This window comes from Macrotis lagotis, chromosome 4 (assembly GCF_037893015.1).
Source record: "Macrotis lagotis isolate mMagLag1 chromosome 4, bilby.v1.9.chrom.fasta, whole genome shotgun sequence".
NCBI lineage: Eukaryota > Metazoa > Chordata > Mammalia > Peramelemorphia > Peramelidae > Macrotis > Macrotis lagotis.
The window spans coordinates 116,605,670-116,621,845 of record NC_133661.1 but is presented as its reverse complement, the minus strand read 5'-3'; the positions used below and the strand labels follow the sequence as shown (position 1 = coordinate 116,621,845).

At 36.4% G+C, this 16,176-nt stretch overlaps 1 protein-coding gene across 3 annotated transcripts; it reads right to left on the bottom strand.

Moving 5' to 3' along the window:
• Positions 1-1,881: 1,881 nt before the first annotated feature.
• On the bottom strand, positions 1,882-11,946 carry RAMAC (RNA guanine-7 methyltransferase activating subunit). 3 transcript variants are annotated; one of them, XM_074233963.1, is made up of 5 exons: positions 11,863-11,946; positions 11,417-11,477; positions 4,780-4,829; positions 3,074-3,252; positions 1,882-2,111 (listed from the first exon to the last, which is right to left on the bottom strand). In XM_074233963.1, exons 4-5 carry the CDS (start codon positions 3,241-3,243, stop codon positions 1,925-1,927), a joined length of 357 nt encoding a protein of 118 aa, XP_074090064.1. In that variant the 5' UTR covers positions 3,244-3,252; positions 4,780-4,829; positions 11,417-11,477; positions 11,863-11,946; the 3' UTR covers positions 1,882-1,924. The 3 variants fall into 3 exon arrangements, with proteins under 3 accessions (XP_074090064.1, XP_074090063.1, XP_074090065.1); XM_074233962.1 differs by lacking the exon at positions 4,780-4,829; XM_074233964.1 differs by lacking the exons at positions 4,780-4,829; positions 11,417-11,477 and having other exon boundaries at positions 11,863-11,911.
• Positions 11,947-16,176: the final 4,230 nt, after the last annotated feature.

Genomic DNA, 16,176 nt, shown 5'->3' with positions numbered 1-16,176 from the left:
CAGTCAACCTATTCCTAAAGTACATAGAATTTGCCTGCCCCTGAAGATTAACTAAAGGCATCTGCCATCTTCTCGTGTTTTAAGTTTTGGAAAGAACTCAGTAATCCCTACCTATGAACTTCCCCCTACAGTAGAATTATGTCCAGGGAAGGCTGCACAGAAATGTCAGTAAGGCAATATATAAATACTATCAGGATTTATATTTATTGCTTTACAGAACTGAAAGTAGAATGAACATTTGCTGACATCTCTCCCTAGTCTTGGTGCCTAAAATTTCAAGATTTTAATTCCCAAGTTTTTTTCCTCCCTGAAATGTAAATGCTCCTCAAAAGTAGTAATTCATTCTTCTTTACCAGCCATTTGCACCCTAAGGCAAATGGCGTCTTCTTTCAGCATAGCAGCTAATAAAGAGTTTTTAAGTTTAAGTTGCATAGGTTCCTGGGAATGGAGGGAGAGGGATGCTTGGGGAGGGCAAACTCTTTCACCATTGGAGAGAAAACATGAGACTATTAAGGGTAAAAATACCAAGAAGATATATATTACTCAGCTAAAAGATAAATTGTCATTACAATGCTCTGACTCATACTAAGATTGATCATATCTTTTAATAACACTTCTACTTCAACCAAGTTAACTCCTTTCATACAAATGTTACTCTTTTTAGGTCCCAGGAGTGAGAGAACTATAAGGAACTTTAGAAAAATCATCTAGTCCTACTTCCTCATTTTACAGTTAAAGATATATGAGGTCAAGAAAGTTGAAGTGAACTGCTCAAGGTCCATAAGAGTCAGTGTTTGAATTTAAGAGCTCTTGGTTCAAAAATGAAGTTTTTTTCTACTATACCGACCTTCCTCTTTTAGGCAGGATATAAAAAAGGCAAATCATCAAGAGCTAATAATTCAAAACTTTAGAGTGAGGTTTATCAGTTACTATTTCCCTCCAGTAGAACACATAATTATAATAACTATCATCGTGAAGTTATAAAAATAGAATATTTTTTTAAAGAAATTTACACAATTACTGTGTTCATACAAGAAATAGCAAGTTTCATGTTTGATAAGAATAAAATGTCATAATACAGGTTTAAACTATAATGTCTCTAAAATAACAGAGCCAAAATATTGAGTTGTTTTATATACTGATTGAAAAGAAAGAACTAAAAGTAACAGGTTTAAATGTATGCAATACACTTGAATTTTAATCCTGTTTTCAAGTGAATGAGAAGAATATCCTCTCTTGCCTGCCACCCACCAGTAAAGTCATACTACAATATAAAGCAAAAAAAATCAAGTCTACACCCACTTAATCCAAAAATAAAAAGTCTTTGCTTTTTGTACATCTTTATTCTTGTCTTCCTTTTGTTAACTAGTATAGAACTCAGACTTTTAAAATAGGCTTTCACATAGTACAGTTATTATTTCAAAACCATCAAAGTCAAATGAAAGGTAAATCAATTATGTGTTTCAACAGCTATTAAGTAATATTTTGCAAGCCAAATATGTCTTCTGATGAATTACTTCATTAAAGTCTGAAAAATTCCATAAATAACCACATCCATGTTCACAAATATTCCGATGAATTTGAAAGAAACTTTTTTTCCTGTTCCTAATTATTCCTGTGTTACAAACTTATGATTACTGGCAGCCTCATGTAGAAACAAATGAAATTCAATGCACTAACAAAATATGAAATAAAGATGAATTTGAGGTAGAAGTTGAACAATATTGTCCATAACTTCTTTACAGGATTTATCATTTCCAGTAACCAACATTTCTTTCTAGTTTATTTGTACATCACAGTCTCAAGTTGCTTAATGTTATCTATATAAAATCATATACAAAAAACCATAACTAAACAAAGGGAATAGGCAAGACTTTGACATGACAGAAAAGAATTTATTGGCTTTACTTTATGGTTGCCAACTTTAATAGTAGCCATAAGGAGGACGCTGATTATAACCATATTGTCCATACTGATGATGGTAGTAAGGCTCTTGTCTGTGCTGCTGATAGTTATTACCCCAGGGTCTTCCATGCCATTGATTAGATCTGTTGTCACTTGGCCAACCCCGTCTGCCATCCCTTCCTCGAAAGTGTCTGTTATCTTGCAACCTATAATTTTAAAAAAGGTACCAACAGTTTAACATTCTTTTATAATGGCAGAAAAAAATCATTAAATCTTGGATTTAACTAGGTCTTCAGTATAATTTTCACTTAAATATTCTAAAACAATTTTTTTTCCTATAACAGAGTGTTAAAACACTGTTATAAATCATAAAATTACCTCAAAGTTCAAATTATATTTAAAAATACAAAGCAAAATCAATTGTACATAGAATTAATGAGCTGTTTTAATATTATCCCACGCAATTATTGATGAGAATTCATTTATATAATGCTTTAAAATTTGCCAAGCATTTTCCACAAAATCCTACGCAATTTAAAAATTTTTTTTATCACCTGTCTCCCCCCCAGCAAAATAAAAACAAAAACTTGTCCTCTTTAATAGAAAAACCCAAACCTGAAGTATTTTGGGGAAACAGAAATTATCTCCTTATACTTTTGCTTAGTGATAGAAGATATTATTTAACTTACAGAAAATAGATACTATAAGTGAAACATACTTGAAAAAACTAAGACAAACCAAAAAAATTTGTGTCCAATTAAAATGTGTATGGTCCTCAGGACAAGTCAGTTTAAAAAAATTTTTTTTCCAAAAACAAGAAACCAGTTAATTGTAGTGTTGTCTTTCTGCAAATAGTAGCTCACAGATGAATAACAGACCCAATTAATTCTGCTGCTTCTTTTTTAAAAAATACTTACTAAACTACTGAAGCTACTGAGTAAATCATGTTTTCTAGATGAGCTATATTTTATTTGATCAAATGTACGTTATTTGAAAAGAGTACCTATTGAGATTAAATCTAATGCCCACTTTAAAAAGCATTATGAAATAAAAGCATACTATTTCATATGTGATCCTTTTTTTCTGTTCTTTATATATTGAAATGTCTGTTAACATCTATTAAGAGTATATTTTTTTTAAAAATTATGTTAAAAAAAGAAAATCATACCGATTGCCTCTGTTTCTTTGATTACCACTAGATCTGCTATTCCACTCTTCAACAATTGGAGGGGAATCTGCAGGTCGTTTCAGGTATTCTTGATACTCTTTATCATCTTCTGTGAATCGATTGGCAAACATCTCTTCAAAATTTGGAACAGCATCAGGAGAATCAGTCATCCTGAAAATCTTTTATTGAAAAAAATATTAGCTAGACAAATATTACTTTTTTATTAAAGATTTTGAGTTTTACAATTTTCCCCCAATCTTACTCCCCCCCCCCCACAGAAAGCAATTTGTCATAGACAGCATTACTGTTAAAATACATCTTTCTAGGAGCATGGGAGCAGAGGCAGGAACTTGCCTGAGGTCTCCTCCAAATTCCTTTAAATATAGACTCTAATTCTATAGTAGGAGAAGTCACAAAATGACTAAGCGAAACAATTTTCCTAGCCCAAGACAATTCAGAAGATCTGGGAAATGGGTCTGCTGCACTGAGATGAGAAAGGACTGCAGCAACAGTGGGGCTGTGACAGAGCAAAAAGACTCCAGCAATACAGGTACAGACAGACAGACAGTGGGGCAACTGGATCAGTGGCAGTGGTGCAGGTTTCCAGAACTCTCAGCCTAGAGACTGCCAAAGACAATTTGGAAGGTCAGCAGGTAAAGTATGCCCCACCAGGTTGAGAGAGAGTGGAGCACAAGTCTCAGCAGCATAGATGCATACCCAGCCCCAGTGAACCAAGAGCAGGTCTCAGGAGCCACTGAATCAGCAGCTTCTTCCAAAGTTCTCAGTCCATGGAAGGTAAGGGAATCAGGAGATTACAGAGGTCTCTTTGCTACCCCTAAGACAGGACTCTGTTGCTTTAACCATATTCAGATCTAGGATGAAGTCTTGGGTGCCAGACCCAGGAAAAGAGAAGTAAAACAGAGTTTATTGTTGCAACAGAGCAGGGACTCTTCTTACAGTTCCAAGGCAGAAAGGAGTGCTAGCAGTCATCCACAGATCAGGTCAGGAGAGTGGCACAAAGCTCCTTTTAGATCATAAGACTCTGGAAGAATGAAAACTTGCTGATTCCTAGAAGTATCTCTGAAAACAGCTGCAAAAAACCCCAAGAGCATTGTTCTATTAGAAACCAGGAGGGATGGGATTTCAGGGAAGCCTAGAGGGATTTGCATGAACTGATGCTGAGTGAGATGAGCAGAACCAGAAAAACACTGTACACCCTAACAGCAACATAGGAGTGATGTTCAACCTTGATGGACTTGCTCATTTCATCAGTGCAACAATCAGGAACAATTTTGGGCTGTCTGCAAAGGAGAGTACCATCTGTATTCAGATAAGGAGCTGTGGAGTATGAAAAAAGTGCAAGGACTATTCCCTTTAATTTAGAAAAAAACAGATATCATATTTGTCTGATCTTGTTACCTCTTAGACTTCTCTTCTCTTCTTTAAGGATATGATTTCTCTCTCATCACACCCAAATTGGATCAAGGTACAACATGGAAACAAAGTAAAGACTGACAGAGTGCTTTCCGTGGGGGGGGGGGGGGGGGGGGAGCAAGATTGGGAGGAAAATTGTAAAACTCAAATAATATCTTTAATAAAAATAAATTTTTAAAAAATGGGGGGCTAGGTGGTGTAATGGATAGAGCACTGGCCTTGGAGTCAGGAGGACCTGAGTACAAACCCCACCTCAGACACTTAATAATTACCTAGCCGTGTGGTCTTGGGCAAGCCACTTAACCCCACTGCCTTGAAAAATCTAAAAAATAAATAAATATTGTAAAAACAAAAAACAAACAAAACACACAAACAAACCAACCCCAAGAGCTTGGGACAATGGACTCTCCACCCTGGAAGCTGAGCCCCACTTTAACAAAGAGTTAAAATCAAGTCAAAGGTTGGGGAAATGAACAAACAAAAGAAGGGGAAAAAAATCAGTTACCATGGTCATAGGGAAGATCAAAACACACAGAGAAAAGGATAACAAAGTCAAAGCTTCTACGCCCAAAGCCTCCAAGACAAATATGAATTGGTCATAGACCATGGAAGAGCTCAAAAAGGATTTGAAAATCAGGCGGAAGAGGAAAAATTGGAAAGAAAAATGAGAGTGATATGGGAAAATCATGAAAACCATGAAAACCAAGTCAGTAGTTTAGTGAGACACCAAAAAATACTGAAGAAAATAACATCTTAAAAAACTAGAGTGAGTTAAATGGAAAAAGAGGTCCAAAAAAGCCAATGACAAGAATAGCACTTTAAAAAAAAGCAGAATTGGCCAAATGGAAAAGGAGATACAAAAGTTCACTGAAGAAAATAGATCCTTAAACTATAGAACTAAGCAAGAGGAAATATGATTTTGTGAGGAATCAAGAAACAATAGGAAAAAACCAAAAGAATGAAAAATCAGAAGAAAATGTGAAATATCTCACTGGAAAAACAACTGAGCTAGAAAACTGATACAGGAGAGATAATTTTAAAATTATAGGGGCGGCTAGGTGGCGTAGTGGATAAAGCACCGGCCTTGGAGTCAGGAGTACCTGGGTTCAAATCCAGTATCAGACACTTAATAATTACCTAGCTGTGTGGCCTTGGGGAAGCCACTTAACCCCATTTGCCTTGCAAAAACCTAAAAAAAATTTAAAAAAGTTATTGGACTACCTGAAAATTATGATTAAAAAAAATATCATCTTTCAAGAAATTATCAAGGAAAATTGTTCTGTCTGGAACCTGAGGCTAAAATAGGAATTGAAAGATCACTTCCTGAAAGAGATCCTGAAATGAAAACTGCCAGGAATAGTTAGCCAAATCTGAGCTCCCAGGTCAAGGAGAAAATATTGCAAACAAATAGAAACAATTAAATTATCATGGTGCCACAGTCAGGGTAATTTAAGATTTAGTAGCTTCTACATTAAGGGATCATAGGGCTTGGAATATGATATTCTCTGGAAGGCAAAAGAACTTGGATTACAATCAAGATTCAACTACTCAGCAAAATTGAACATAATCTTTCAAGGAAAAGATGGACATTTAATAAAAATAGAAGACTTTCAAAGCTTTCTGGTGAAAAGATTAGAGCTGAACAGAAAATTTGATCTGCAAATAAGAGACTCAAGTGAAGAATAGAAAGGTAAATAACAAAGGCAAATCATAAGGGACTTAATGCTGAACTTTTTCTATTTCTGCTTGGGAAGATAATACTGATAATGCATATAAACTTTCTCATGTCTTAGGACAGTTAGAAGACACATATATGGATAAGACACAGGTGGGAGTTGAATATGAAGGGATAATATATAACAAGATGTAGTTAAGGGGTGAGAGAGGAATGTACTGGGAGAAAGGAAAAGGGGGAGGTAGAACATATTATTTCCCATAAAAGAGGCAAGAAAAAGCTTTTGAGTGAAGTGGGAGAGGGAGCAGTTAAGGGGGAGTAGTGAGCCTTACTCTCATCAAAATTGGCTCATAGAGGGAATAACATACACACTCAATTGGCAGAGAAATCTATCTTACCCTAGGGGAAAATTGAAGGGGAAGGGGATGGGACAAAGGGGGTAGGTGACAGAAGGGAAGAAAAATTATGGGATAGTCAGATGTAAAACACTTATGAGGAGGGATAGGATGAAAGGAAAGAGAGATTAAAATAAAAGAGTGTGGAGGTAATAGGGAGTGAAATACAGTTGGCAGTGTGAGGGAAAAAAACTGAAACAAGTTTCTCTGATAAAGACTTCATTTCTCAAACATAGAGAACTAAGTCAAATTTATAAAAACTAAGAGCCATTCCTCAGTTGATCAAAATGATCAAAAATAATAACTGATAAAAAAAATATGAACAGTTTTCAGATGAGGTTATTAATGCTATCTATGGTAAGATTAAAAAAAAAAGTCCTAACTCACTAGTGATTGGAGAAATGCAAATTAGAACAATCCTGAGTAGTGGATACCTATTAGTTTGGTAAACAGAGAAAATGACAAATTAGAGGAACTATAGGGAAAATGAGACATCAGTACACTGCTGGAGTTGTGAAATGATTCAATAATTCTATAGAGCAATTTGGAACTGTAAAACTATAAAACCATACCTAGCCCTTGACCTAGTAATATCACTAGCAGGTCTAAATTCCAGAAGAGATGAAAAACAGGAAGAAAAAGAACATATAAGTATAAGGATATTTATAGCAGCTCTCTTCTGGTGGCAAGGTTGAGGAATGGTTGAATAAATTGTGGTATGTGATTAGTGATTAAGATGGAGTACTATTCTGCTATAAGAAATGAACAGGATTCTCAGTAAAATCTGTAAAGACACGAACAGATGAAATGGAAATGCACTATATCAAAGTAACAGCAATATTGCAGGATGATTAGCTGTGACTGATTTACCTCTCTCAGCAATGTTGTAACGTAAGGATCTATGATAAAAAAAAAAAATGCTATCCATCCCCAAAGACAGAGCTGATAGTGTCTAAATACAAACTGAAGCACACTTTTTTTAAACTTCATTTTCCTTGAAGTTTTTCTTTTATTTTTGGGGGGGCCACTATATTTACTTTCACAACATGAGTAATATGGTAATGTTTTACATGATTTCACATTTTTAACTTGCTTTCTCAATGAGTAGGAGTGGGATGGGATGAAGAGAGAGAATTCAGAATTCAAAGTGTTAAAAAAAAAGTCAAGGATCAGCTAGGTGGTACAAGGGACAGAGCTCAGAACTTGGGAGGCAAGAAGGCCTAAGTTCAAATACTTCCTGACATTTATCAACTGTATGACCTAGAACAAGTCTCTTTACCTCTGTTTTTCTCAAAAAAAAAAAAAAAAAAAAAAGGCTAATGATTATTCCTACATGACAGGGTTGTTGTAAGGATCAAAGAAGCTATCCTGTAAAAATGCTCTAGAAATCTTAAAATACCATATGAATACTATTATTATTATCAGCAGAGATAGTTGAATTTTTCTTTCTAATTAGTGAATAATAGTGAATAATAATAGGTTTAATACAGTCTTGCTTTCAAGATCTCAACATTCCAGATGTTGAGTTTGGGTTCTCAAAGGGTAAATCCAATACAATGACACTTACCAATGCCAAGTCCTAACAAAGGAAAGTCTTCAAAGTGACAGACTATTACCTGAAGACCAACCTAGATTAGTTATGAGAGGTTTATTACCAGAAACCAGATCAAAAAATCAAAAACAGATGATGAAAAAACCAAAACAAAATAAATATGCATTACTGAAATAAGGTGCAGAGGGAGAAAGGGAAAGGGGGAGACAAAATGGCTCTATACAAGTGTGCTCATGTGTTCCTTTAAGTATAGAGTTTATAGATATTTTAAAAATTTTTTAAAATATATACTTAAGTTTAGCACAACTACATTACATAATTGTACTCTGTTATTTATTTCAGATCTTCCTTTTGGGGGGGGCTTAATAAGGGAAAAATTATAATGGAGAATCTTATGTAGTCTCTCCCTTCCAGGGTATCTCGTCAAGACAATGAACTGAAGACCCACCCAATTCAATTGCTCAAGAAGATCCCTCTTACCCCTCCTTGAAAAAGAGCCTATGTCCCTTTATCAAAAGCATTAATAAATACTTATTGATCCACTAATTGTGACAGATGCAAACTGGTTTTTATTGATAAGGTTGTGAACTGTGCACTGTAGTGAGCAAACAGAAACCAGCTGAAACTTAAAAAAATGCAATTTGTATTTAAATACCATTTACATTGCCTCACCCCTATCACAGCAGAGGTGGTAGTGGTGGTGGGTGCAGTCTAAGTTTTGGAATATGGCATATAATTTGTCCCTTTCTGTTTTAGTCATTGTTATAAAAGAAAGTTTTATTTAGAAATGAATGTACTAAAGAAATAAGAGGCAATAATAAAAAAAAAAGTTAGAAGCTAATAACTCCAGCAGGGGAGGGTTAAAAAAAAAAAGAAAGCCATTTACAGATTGTTTCCATCATATGTGCAAGCTAAGTAATTAGAATTTATAAATGTAAAAACTGCCCTTAAGAGCCTATATTCTTCTAACAGTCCTACTGATTAAATAGACATTATTATCACCTGTCAGGCTTTTGCCACCAGTGTTATATGTTACTTCCTATCCTATAATATAATTTGCCTGCTGGAGACAGTTCATTGAATATGCTACCTCCCTCAGACTAGAATGGTAAACTATATATAGAATGATGCCCACTGGGCATCAACGATTTTTCATTCCAGTGGCAGTATAATGTACTTTGCAAAGTATTCAAGTCTGAATCAAATTTTTCAATTCTTCCCAATCAATCCATCTATAGCCATGGCCATCTCAAAAATCAAACTTAAAAGGTCAAGTCAGTTCAATGTTGGTTATTTAAGCCAAGGAAGAGATAATAGAAAATATAGACTTGTTTGATGTGTCAGATACCTTTATATATACAGAATCAATAAATATACAATGCAAGGTGTTGGGCAAAATATAATCTATGGTCCTTGTCCTTAAGGAGGTTATTTTTTATTCTTTTGGTTCTAAACTTATATTATGATAATATATCTAAAAAGAAAAAAGGCCCCAGTTATAGAAGAGTTTGGGGACTGAGATACATTTTCATTTAAATTATTTTTTTTCTATTAACATAGCAAGTTAATGACTTATTAGAAATCAAACACAAATCCTAGTACAAGTACAAAATATTCATCATTATTAAATCATATTTTTAAAAGTTTACCTTCAAAATTGAGCATTAGAAAGAAGCCAAGTCACTCAGCTTTCTTTTCTGTTCAGACTTTTTAAGTAAAAATTGCTTATGTTAAAATTCCTTTAAGTCTAAGTATTATAGTCACTGAAATTTACATACAATCAAATTACACCTGACAATAGCCTGGTTTTTGAAGGTAGACCTTATTTAGCTCCTTAAGAACAAATGAGGTTAGAGATTGCTTGTGTGCCCTAGGGGGGCAGGGGTGGGGAGAGAGAGAAGAGCTTTCTGATGCATCCTGTAAGGACTTGGGGATTTACCTAGATTCACAGGCTTAAGCTCAGCAAATGGAATTGTGTTCTTTTATCAATATCATCAATTCAACAAAAAAAATTAATAAGTATAAGATATGTATGAAGTATGATAAGGAATACAAGACTAGGTCCCTGCTCTCAAGAATCTTACATTCTAACAAGACGATGTCTGCTCTGTCATTGAACAAGTACTCTAAACACCTTAAATCTCTTTTCTGTTTACAGAGATAATCTTCACTACAATCCCACAAGCTCTTTCCTCATACTCCAAGATTCCCATGCCCACTTTTATCTTGGCACATTTCCTTGGTATTAAATATGTCTTTATAATTTATCTGACATCCTGGAACTCACTTGTATTTTTCTTTAACAACTTGCGATACTAAATACATCTGATAACAAGTGATGGTTGAAGTACTCTGGATGGTGGGTGAAACTGGGTCACTTGAAGGACTATTCTTGTAGGTCACTGAGATAGGGTTTCAAATTTTTAATAATTTGAATTTAAACTAATTTGGAGATGGAGGATTTAAATAATTTGAAGTTACAAATACTTTGATGATTCCTATTTTCTATCTCACATATTTATTCATAAGGTCATACCAAAGGATGGCAGCATACATCCTAAAACCAATACGGAGACTCTCACCTAACATCAATATTCTTGTCATTCTAATGGTACCAAAACAGAAACTAATAACTTTACCAAGGCCACACAGCAATGCAAAAAATAAAGTCTCAAATTTCTTGGAGATTTTTAAATCATTATTTTATCATATACCTCTTTTTAAACACAAGATTCTCCGTTATGTTTATGTTTATAGATTTGAAAATTTGCAGGAATGCCAAAAACACTCTCTTCAAAGTACTTAACTCCAAATTATTTAATTCCTCCATCTCCAAATGAGTATAAATTCAAACGATTAAAAATATCAAACCCTAACTCCACAGCCTTCAAGAGACCCAGTTTCACCTACCATCCAAAGTACTATAACCACCAATGGTTATTAAGAATATATTCAACATTTCAACTTTTCTATGAAAACTGGTCGATATAACTCTTTACCATTAGAAATGCTGGTCCAGGGGTGCAGTGGAAACAGCACTGGCCCTAGAGTCAGGAGGACCTGAGTTCCAATCCGGCCTCAGACACTTAATAATTACCTAGCTGTGTGGCCTTGGGCAAGCCACTTAACTCCATTTGCCTTGCAAAAACCTAAAAAAAAAAATTTCTTTTTGGTGCACCTGCTCTACATTTACTAGGTCAGTGTAATGAACTGTGGGGCTCACTCGGATGAATAAATCACATTTCTTGACCAAATCGCTTAAAAAAACAAAAAACCGCTTCACCTACCTCAGGGGCTTAGGGCTGCTATACGGTTTAGCTGCTTTTTTTGGTGCAGAAATCTAAGTCCCTGATAAAAGACATGAAACAATAAACGTTAGGAAAGGGAGGCAAAAGAAGCAAAGGCTTCAGTATCAGTTTATGCTACATTTCATTAAAGCCAACTGATTCACTAGAGAACCGAGAGTATAATATATTGATGCAGTAGAAATGAAACCATCCCGACTGGAAGTCTGCGCGCGCGGCCTGCTGTCACAGGTTTGGGGGTTTTTTGGCTGGAATGCACCGGAAGGGGAGGCGAAGGGCGCCCCGGCTCCGGAGCTCGCCCTCCCCCTGGCACTAGTCCTGACCAGCTCGCCCACCGGCTTCCCAGCTGGGTCCCGGAGCCCCGGCCAACTCTCGAAACACGCGGGACCGGCCGTCCCTCCCCCCGTGACGCCCACGACCGTGCTCACCGCCGCCGTTCTCAGGCCGCCAACCTCGAGAGCCACTTCCGGTGCTCCCCTTGGCAGCAAGATTATTTCCGGCCGAGCCGAGCGCCGAACGCACTTCCGCTTCCGGTTCCGCCCCGCGTTCGAGCCCCGGATGTTGGCCTGCTCGTAGGTGCTTCTCTGTTCGAAGCGTCTTCTCCCTCGCTCCGGTTTGCTACGCGGATCAGTGAAAGAAAAGAGTCTCTAATGAGTGCTGGTGGCACAGGAATTCAGACAGGAGAAGATGGAGTAAGCCAGAAGTGGCTTTGGTGGGGGAGGGATCAATAGGTAAATTAGATTATAAGCTTCTTGAGGGCAGGGACAAGGCCTTTGGGACTCCCAGCTGCAGAGTGGAGCTCTTTGTGCCCGTCCCCCACCTTTGGGTCACCTTTGCCTCTCACCTGCACCCGTCTTACTGCTTTTTGTAACCTGTGCCTGACACATCGTAATACGTGTTTATTGAACTGAACTGAAGCGATATGATTCTAGAATTTAGTTTCATTTTCTTAGGAAGATGCATTTATTGAAATGCCCTCCCCTCACTTGTAAGTTATTTCTATTTATTTTCCTCGGTCCTTTTTCCACATAAAGGAAGGTCTCAAAGAAGGAGGAGGCATTTGTGTGGGTAGACTGGCAGGGGAGTTTGGGGCCAGTTTAAGAGCCTTCCGATTTAGGATTTTTTAAGTTCCAGACGTACTCTTTGGGGCTAGACCCCATTTATTACGCTTTCTGTTACCTTTTCCATCTCTGGTGCCCTATCTATCTATATACCTTGTTTTATGGTAACTGCTTAATTTGTTTTTTAGGTTTTTGCAAGGCAATGGGGTTAAGTGGCTTTCCCAAGGCCACACAGCTAGGCAATTATTAAGTGTCTGAGGCTGGATTTGAACTCAGGTACTCCTGACTCCAGGGCCGGTGCTCTATCCACTGCGCCACCTACCCGCCCCTCCTTAATATACTTTTAACTTAATTCTACTTTCCAAAAGTTTCCCTATGTAGTGCTGACAACACTGGCATCAATCTTCACAAAACCCCTTTCTCCAGTATACCAAGTAGTCCCATCAAGAAAAAAGCTGAAATTTCACCTTGGAAAAGTTGCTCCTACTCAGAAAGAACACACTGACGTTTGTAGGGAATGCTATTCGATTGAACTATTTTGCTGTATTTACTTTTTACTCCTGTCAGATTGATTGCTAGGTACAAGGTAGCTCTTTGATAGAAAAGAAGATGCTGTCCAGAGGGTCAGTTAATAACATGTACTCTAAGACATAAGTCATCAAATGAATGAAAGAAGAAGGCAAGCGTAAAGAATAAGGCATTTATTTAGTAGGGCCTTGAGTGAAGCGGGGGAAAATTAGAATCTGTCTAGATTGTATTTACCACTAGATAGAGGCAGCTAAGCAATTCAGTGGACAGAGCTGGGGCTGGAGTCAGGAGCATCTGAATTCAAATGCAGCCTCAGACACTAGCTGTGTGACCCTGGACAAGTTACTTAACTTCTAACTCAATTTTCTTATCTGAAAAATTAAAATAATAATAATAATAACTACCTAAGTTATGGTGAGGATCAAATGAAATAATGATTGTAAAGCATTGTGTGCCTGTCACATACATACATATATAAATGAATATATATATGTATATATGTATATATATGTTAACTTTAAGGGGGGGGAGTAAAATACAAAAATTTTATCAAGTAACAAGCATCAATTAATGCCTTAAATAGCATTAATTAAAGCATTTATTATATGCCAGGCACTGAATTTTTTCCAAGCCACTGCACTGATTATGTTTTTACAAAAATTTTTCAATTATTAAAATTGTCCGCTTTATTTTCTGTGAACCTCTTCAGCCTTTGTTTGGTCTTAGATTCATCCCGAGTCAACTGCACAAGGTATTTTCCTTTGTTCTCTCTAATTTGTTTATGGTATGTCCTTTTAAATCCAAATCACAAATTTTTGTTGTTGTTTATTCTTTTCAGTGATGTCTGACTCTCTGTGAGATACTGAAGTGGTTTGCCATTTCCTTTTCCAGTTCATTTTAAAGATAAGGAAACCCAGGCTCATGGCTAGTAAAGATCTGAAGCTGGATTTGAACTTAGGAAAAGGAGTTCTGACTAAAAGCCCAATACTTTATCCACTGAGCCACCTAGCTGGACCATCCTGGGACAGTTGTTTTGACTTTTGTCTTGTCACTGGACTCAGATGATTCTGGAGGAAGGAATGAGGCTGATGACTTTGTGCAGCTCTGCCTCACTCAAATCCAGTTTATATCATGCTCATGTTGTCATTAGTCCTCTGAGAATGAAAGATGAATACCATTAAGGGTTCTTTATGAGATCTCTACACAGAAAGGACTTATAGAGCAGATTATGTGGGTTAAACCTTGTCACATATTTTTACGCATGTGCCTCACTTACTGTTATGATATAAGCTTACTCCTCCCATAGGTGCTGTGTCTGTTTTTTGGAAGAAGTAAACTAGGTTCTTAGAAGGTTTTACAACAACTGTCTCAATTTGAAAACAAGTTCAGAAATCTTTTTTGTCTTCTTTTTCTTGTTCATCTTGTTCTTGTTATTTTTCTTTGTTTTCTTGTTCTCTCCTCCTTCTCCTATTTCTTCACCATTGTGTTTTTAGTGGAGCTACTTGACTAGTTTTAAACCCAATTCATGCTCTCTCTTTCATTGAGTGTCTAATAATAGGCCCAGTCAAGCTCATTATTTGGGTTTTGATGGCTTAAAATTAGTATTAATAGCAATTGGATTCTGTTCTGGTCAAAAAACTATGAATATCTTTTCCTTCCAGATTGATTTTTTTGGAATGGTAAATTAAGCCATCTTTTGTCTCAGTTCTTCCTAGCCCTTAGTCATTGAATGGTTGTTGCCGTAGACAAACGTGAGGAAAGGGCAGTTAAGAAAGGGCAAGATTACCCACTGCATCCTGACCCATGGTCAGTCATTTTGACCTTTTTCTTGCCACTGGATTCTGATGACTCTTTAGGAGGAAGACTGATACATAGTTCTGTTTCACTCAAATTCAATTCATAAACAAGTCAGATATCATGCTTGTAATGTCATTGGACCTCTTCTGGAATGAAGGAAGAACAAGAAGTCATGAATCTGTTTGGCATTTATCTTGTGAATCAGGAAGCTGATCTCTTTCATTCTCTTTTAAAGCCTCTGAAATCCAGCTTCAAATCTCACAATTGACCTGAATTATTTTCTCCAAACTTACTATTGATTTGTTCATTGATGAAGCTAATGAACTCTTTTCTCTCATTTTTTTAAAACCTTTTCTCTCCAGTGTATTTGATATTTGTTACTGTTGGCAATCTTCTGTTCCTGAGTACTATCTTTTCTCTGGGTTTTCAAGATCTTTTGTTCTTCAACCTGCCCAGTCACTGTGCCATATTCATAATCTGTAATTTCCCAGAGCTCTGTTCTGGACCCTAGTTTCTCTTTATACACCTCCACTCACTAACCTCATTAACTCTCATGGGTTTAATTATCTCCTTGAAGATAATTCCTAGATCTATATACTTAGCCCCTAGTCACTTTTCTAAACTGAAACTCATCAGGAGCTCAGCACTAACTGAGGTTTCCCATTGTATCTAGAACCATTTCTGGTCATCTATATCTTGCTACTGGACCCAGATGGCTCTGAAGGAGAGAGTGAGGCTGGTGACTTTGCACAGACCTTAAATCCAATTTACATGCCAATTAATTACTGATGTTATGTTCCTCTTTGAGAACAAACCAACAGCTAGCTAATTGCTGGCTAAACATTTCAGATCCGACAACTTTTAGGCATCTCAAATTCAACCTTTGCAAAAGAGAATCTTTATTTTTTCTGCCAAATCTTCCCCTTTTCTGAACTACCCTCCAACAATATCTCTTGCCTGTGTTCTCTTAACATAGCCACCATCCTATTTCAGGTATTTATCACTTTTCCCTTGGGTTATTGCAATAGCCTTCTAATTATTCTTCCTGTCTTGTCCCTCTCTACCCTAATCTATCCTTTTTTTTTTAAAAAAAAAAGGTTTTTTTATTTTAAAATAAATACAAAATGAGAAAAGAAAAGAAAACATTGCATAATACACAGCAGACCATAAAGGAAGATTCACTATAAAACAATAAATTTCCAGTTCAAGAAAACCTGTGTAATAAATAATACATATTGTTTTCAAAACTGCCCAACTTTTCTTTGCTTCTTTGTTGGTTTTGTTCTCTACTGTATAATTTTTACTTTATTTTTTGCTTTCCTCCACCCTCCCCTCAAAGAAGGCTACAGTTGTAAG

Bases quoted from the DNA above. Each gene is read 5' to 3' on its own strand.
- RAMAC (XM_074233963.1), bottom strand. From the start codon at position 3,243: ATGACTGATTCTCCTGATGCTGTTCCAAATTTTGAAGAGATGTTTGCC. The intron at 2,112-3,073 runs GTATGATTTTCT...TTAAAATTATAG, and splicing joins CAAAGAAACAGAGGCAATCG to GTTGCAAGATAACAGACACT.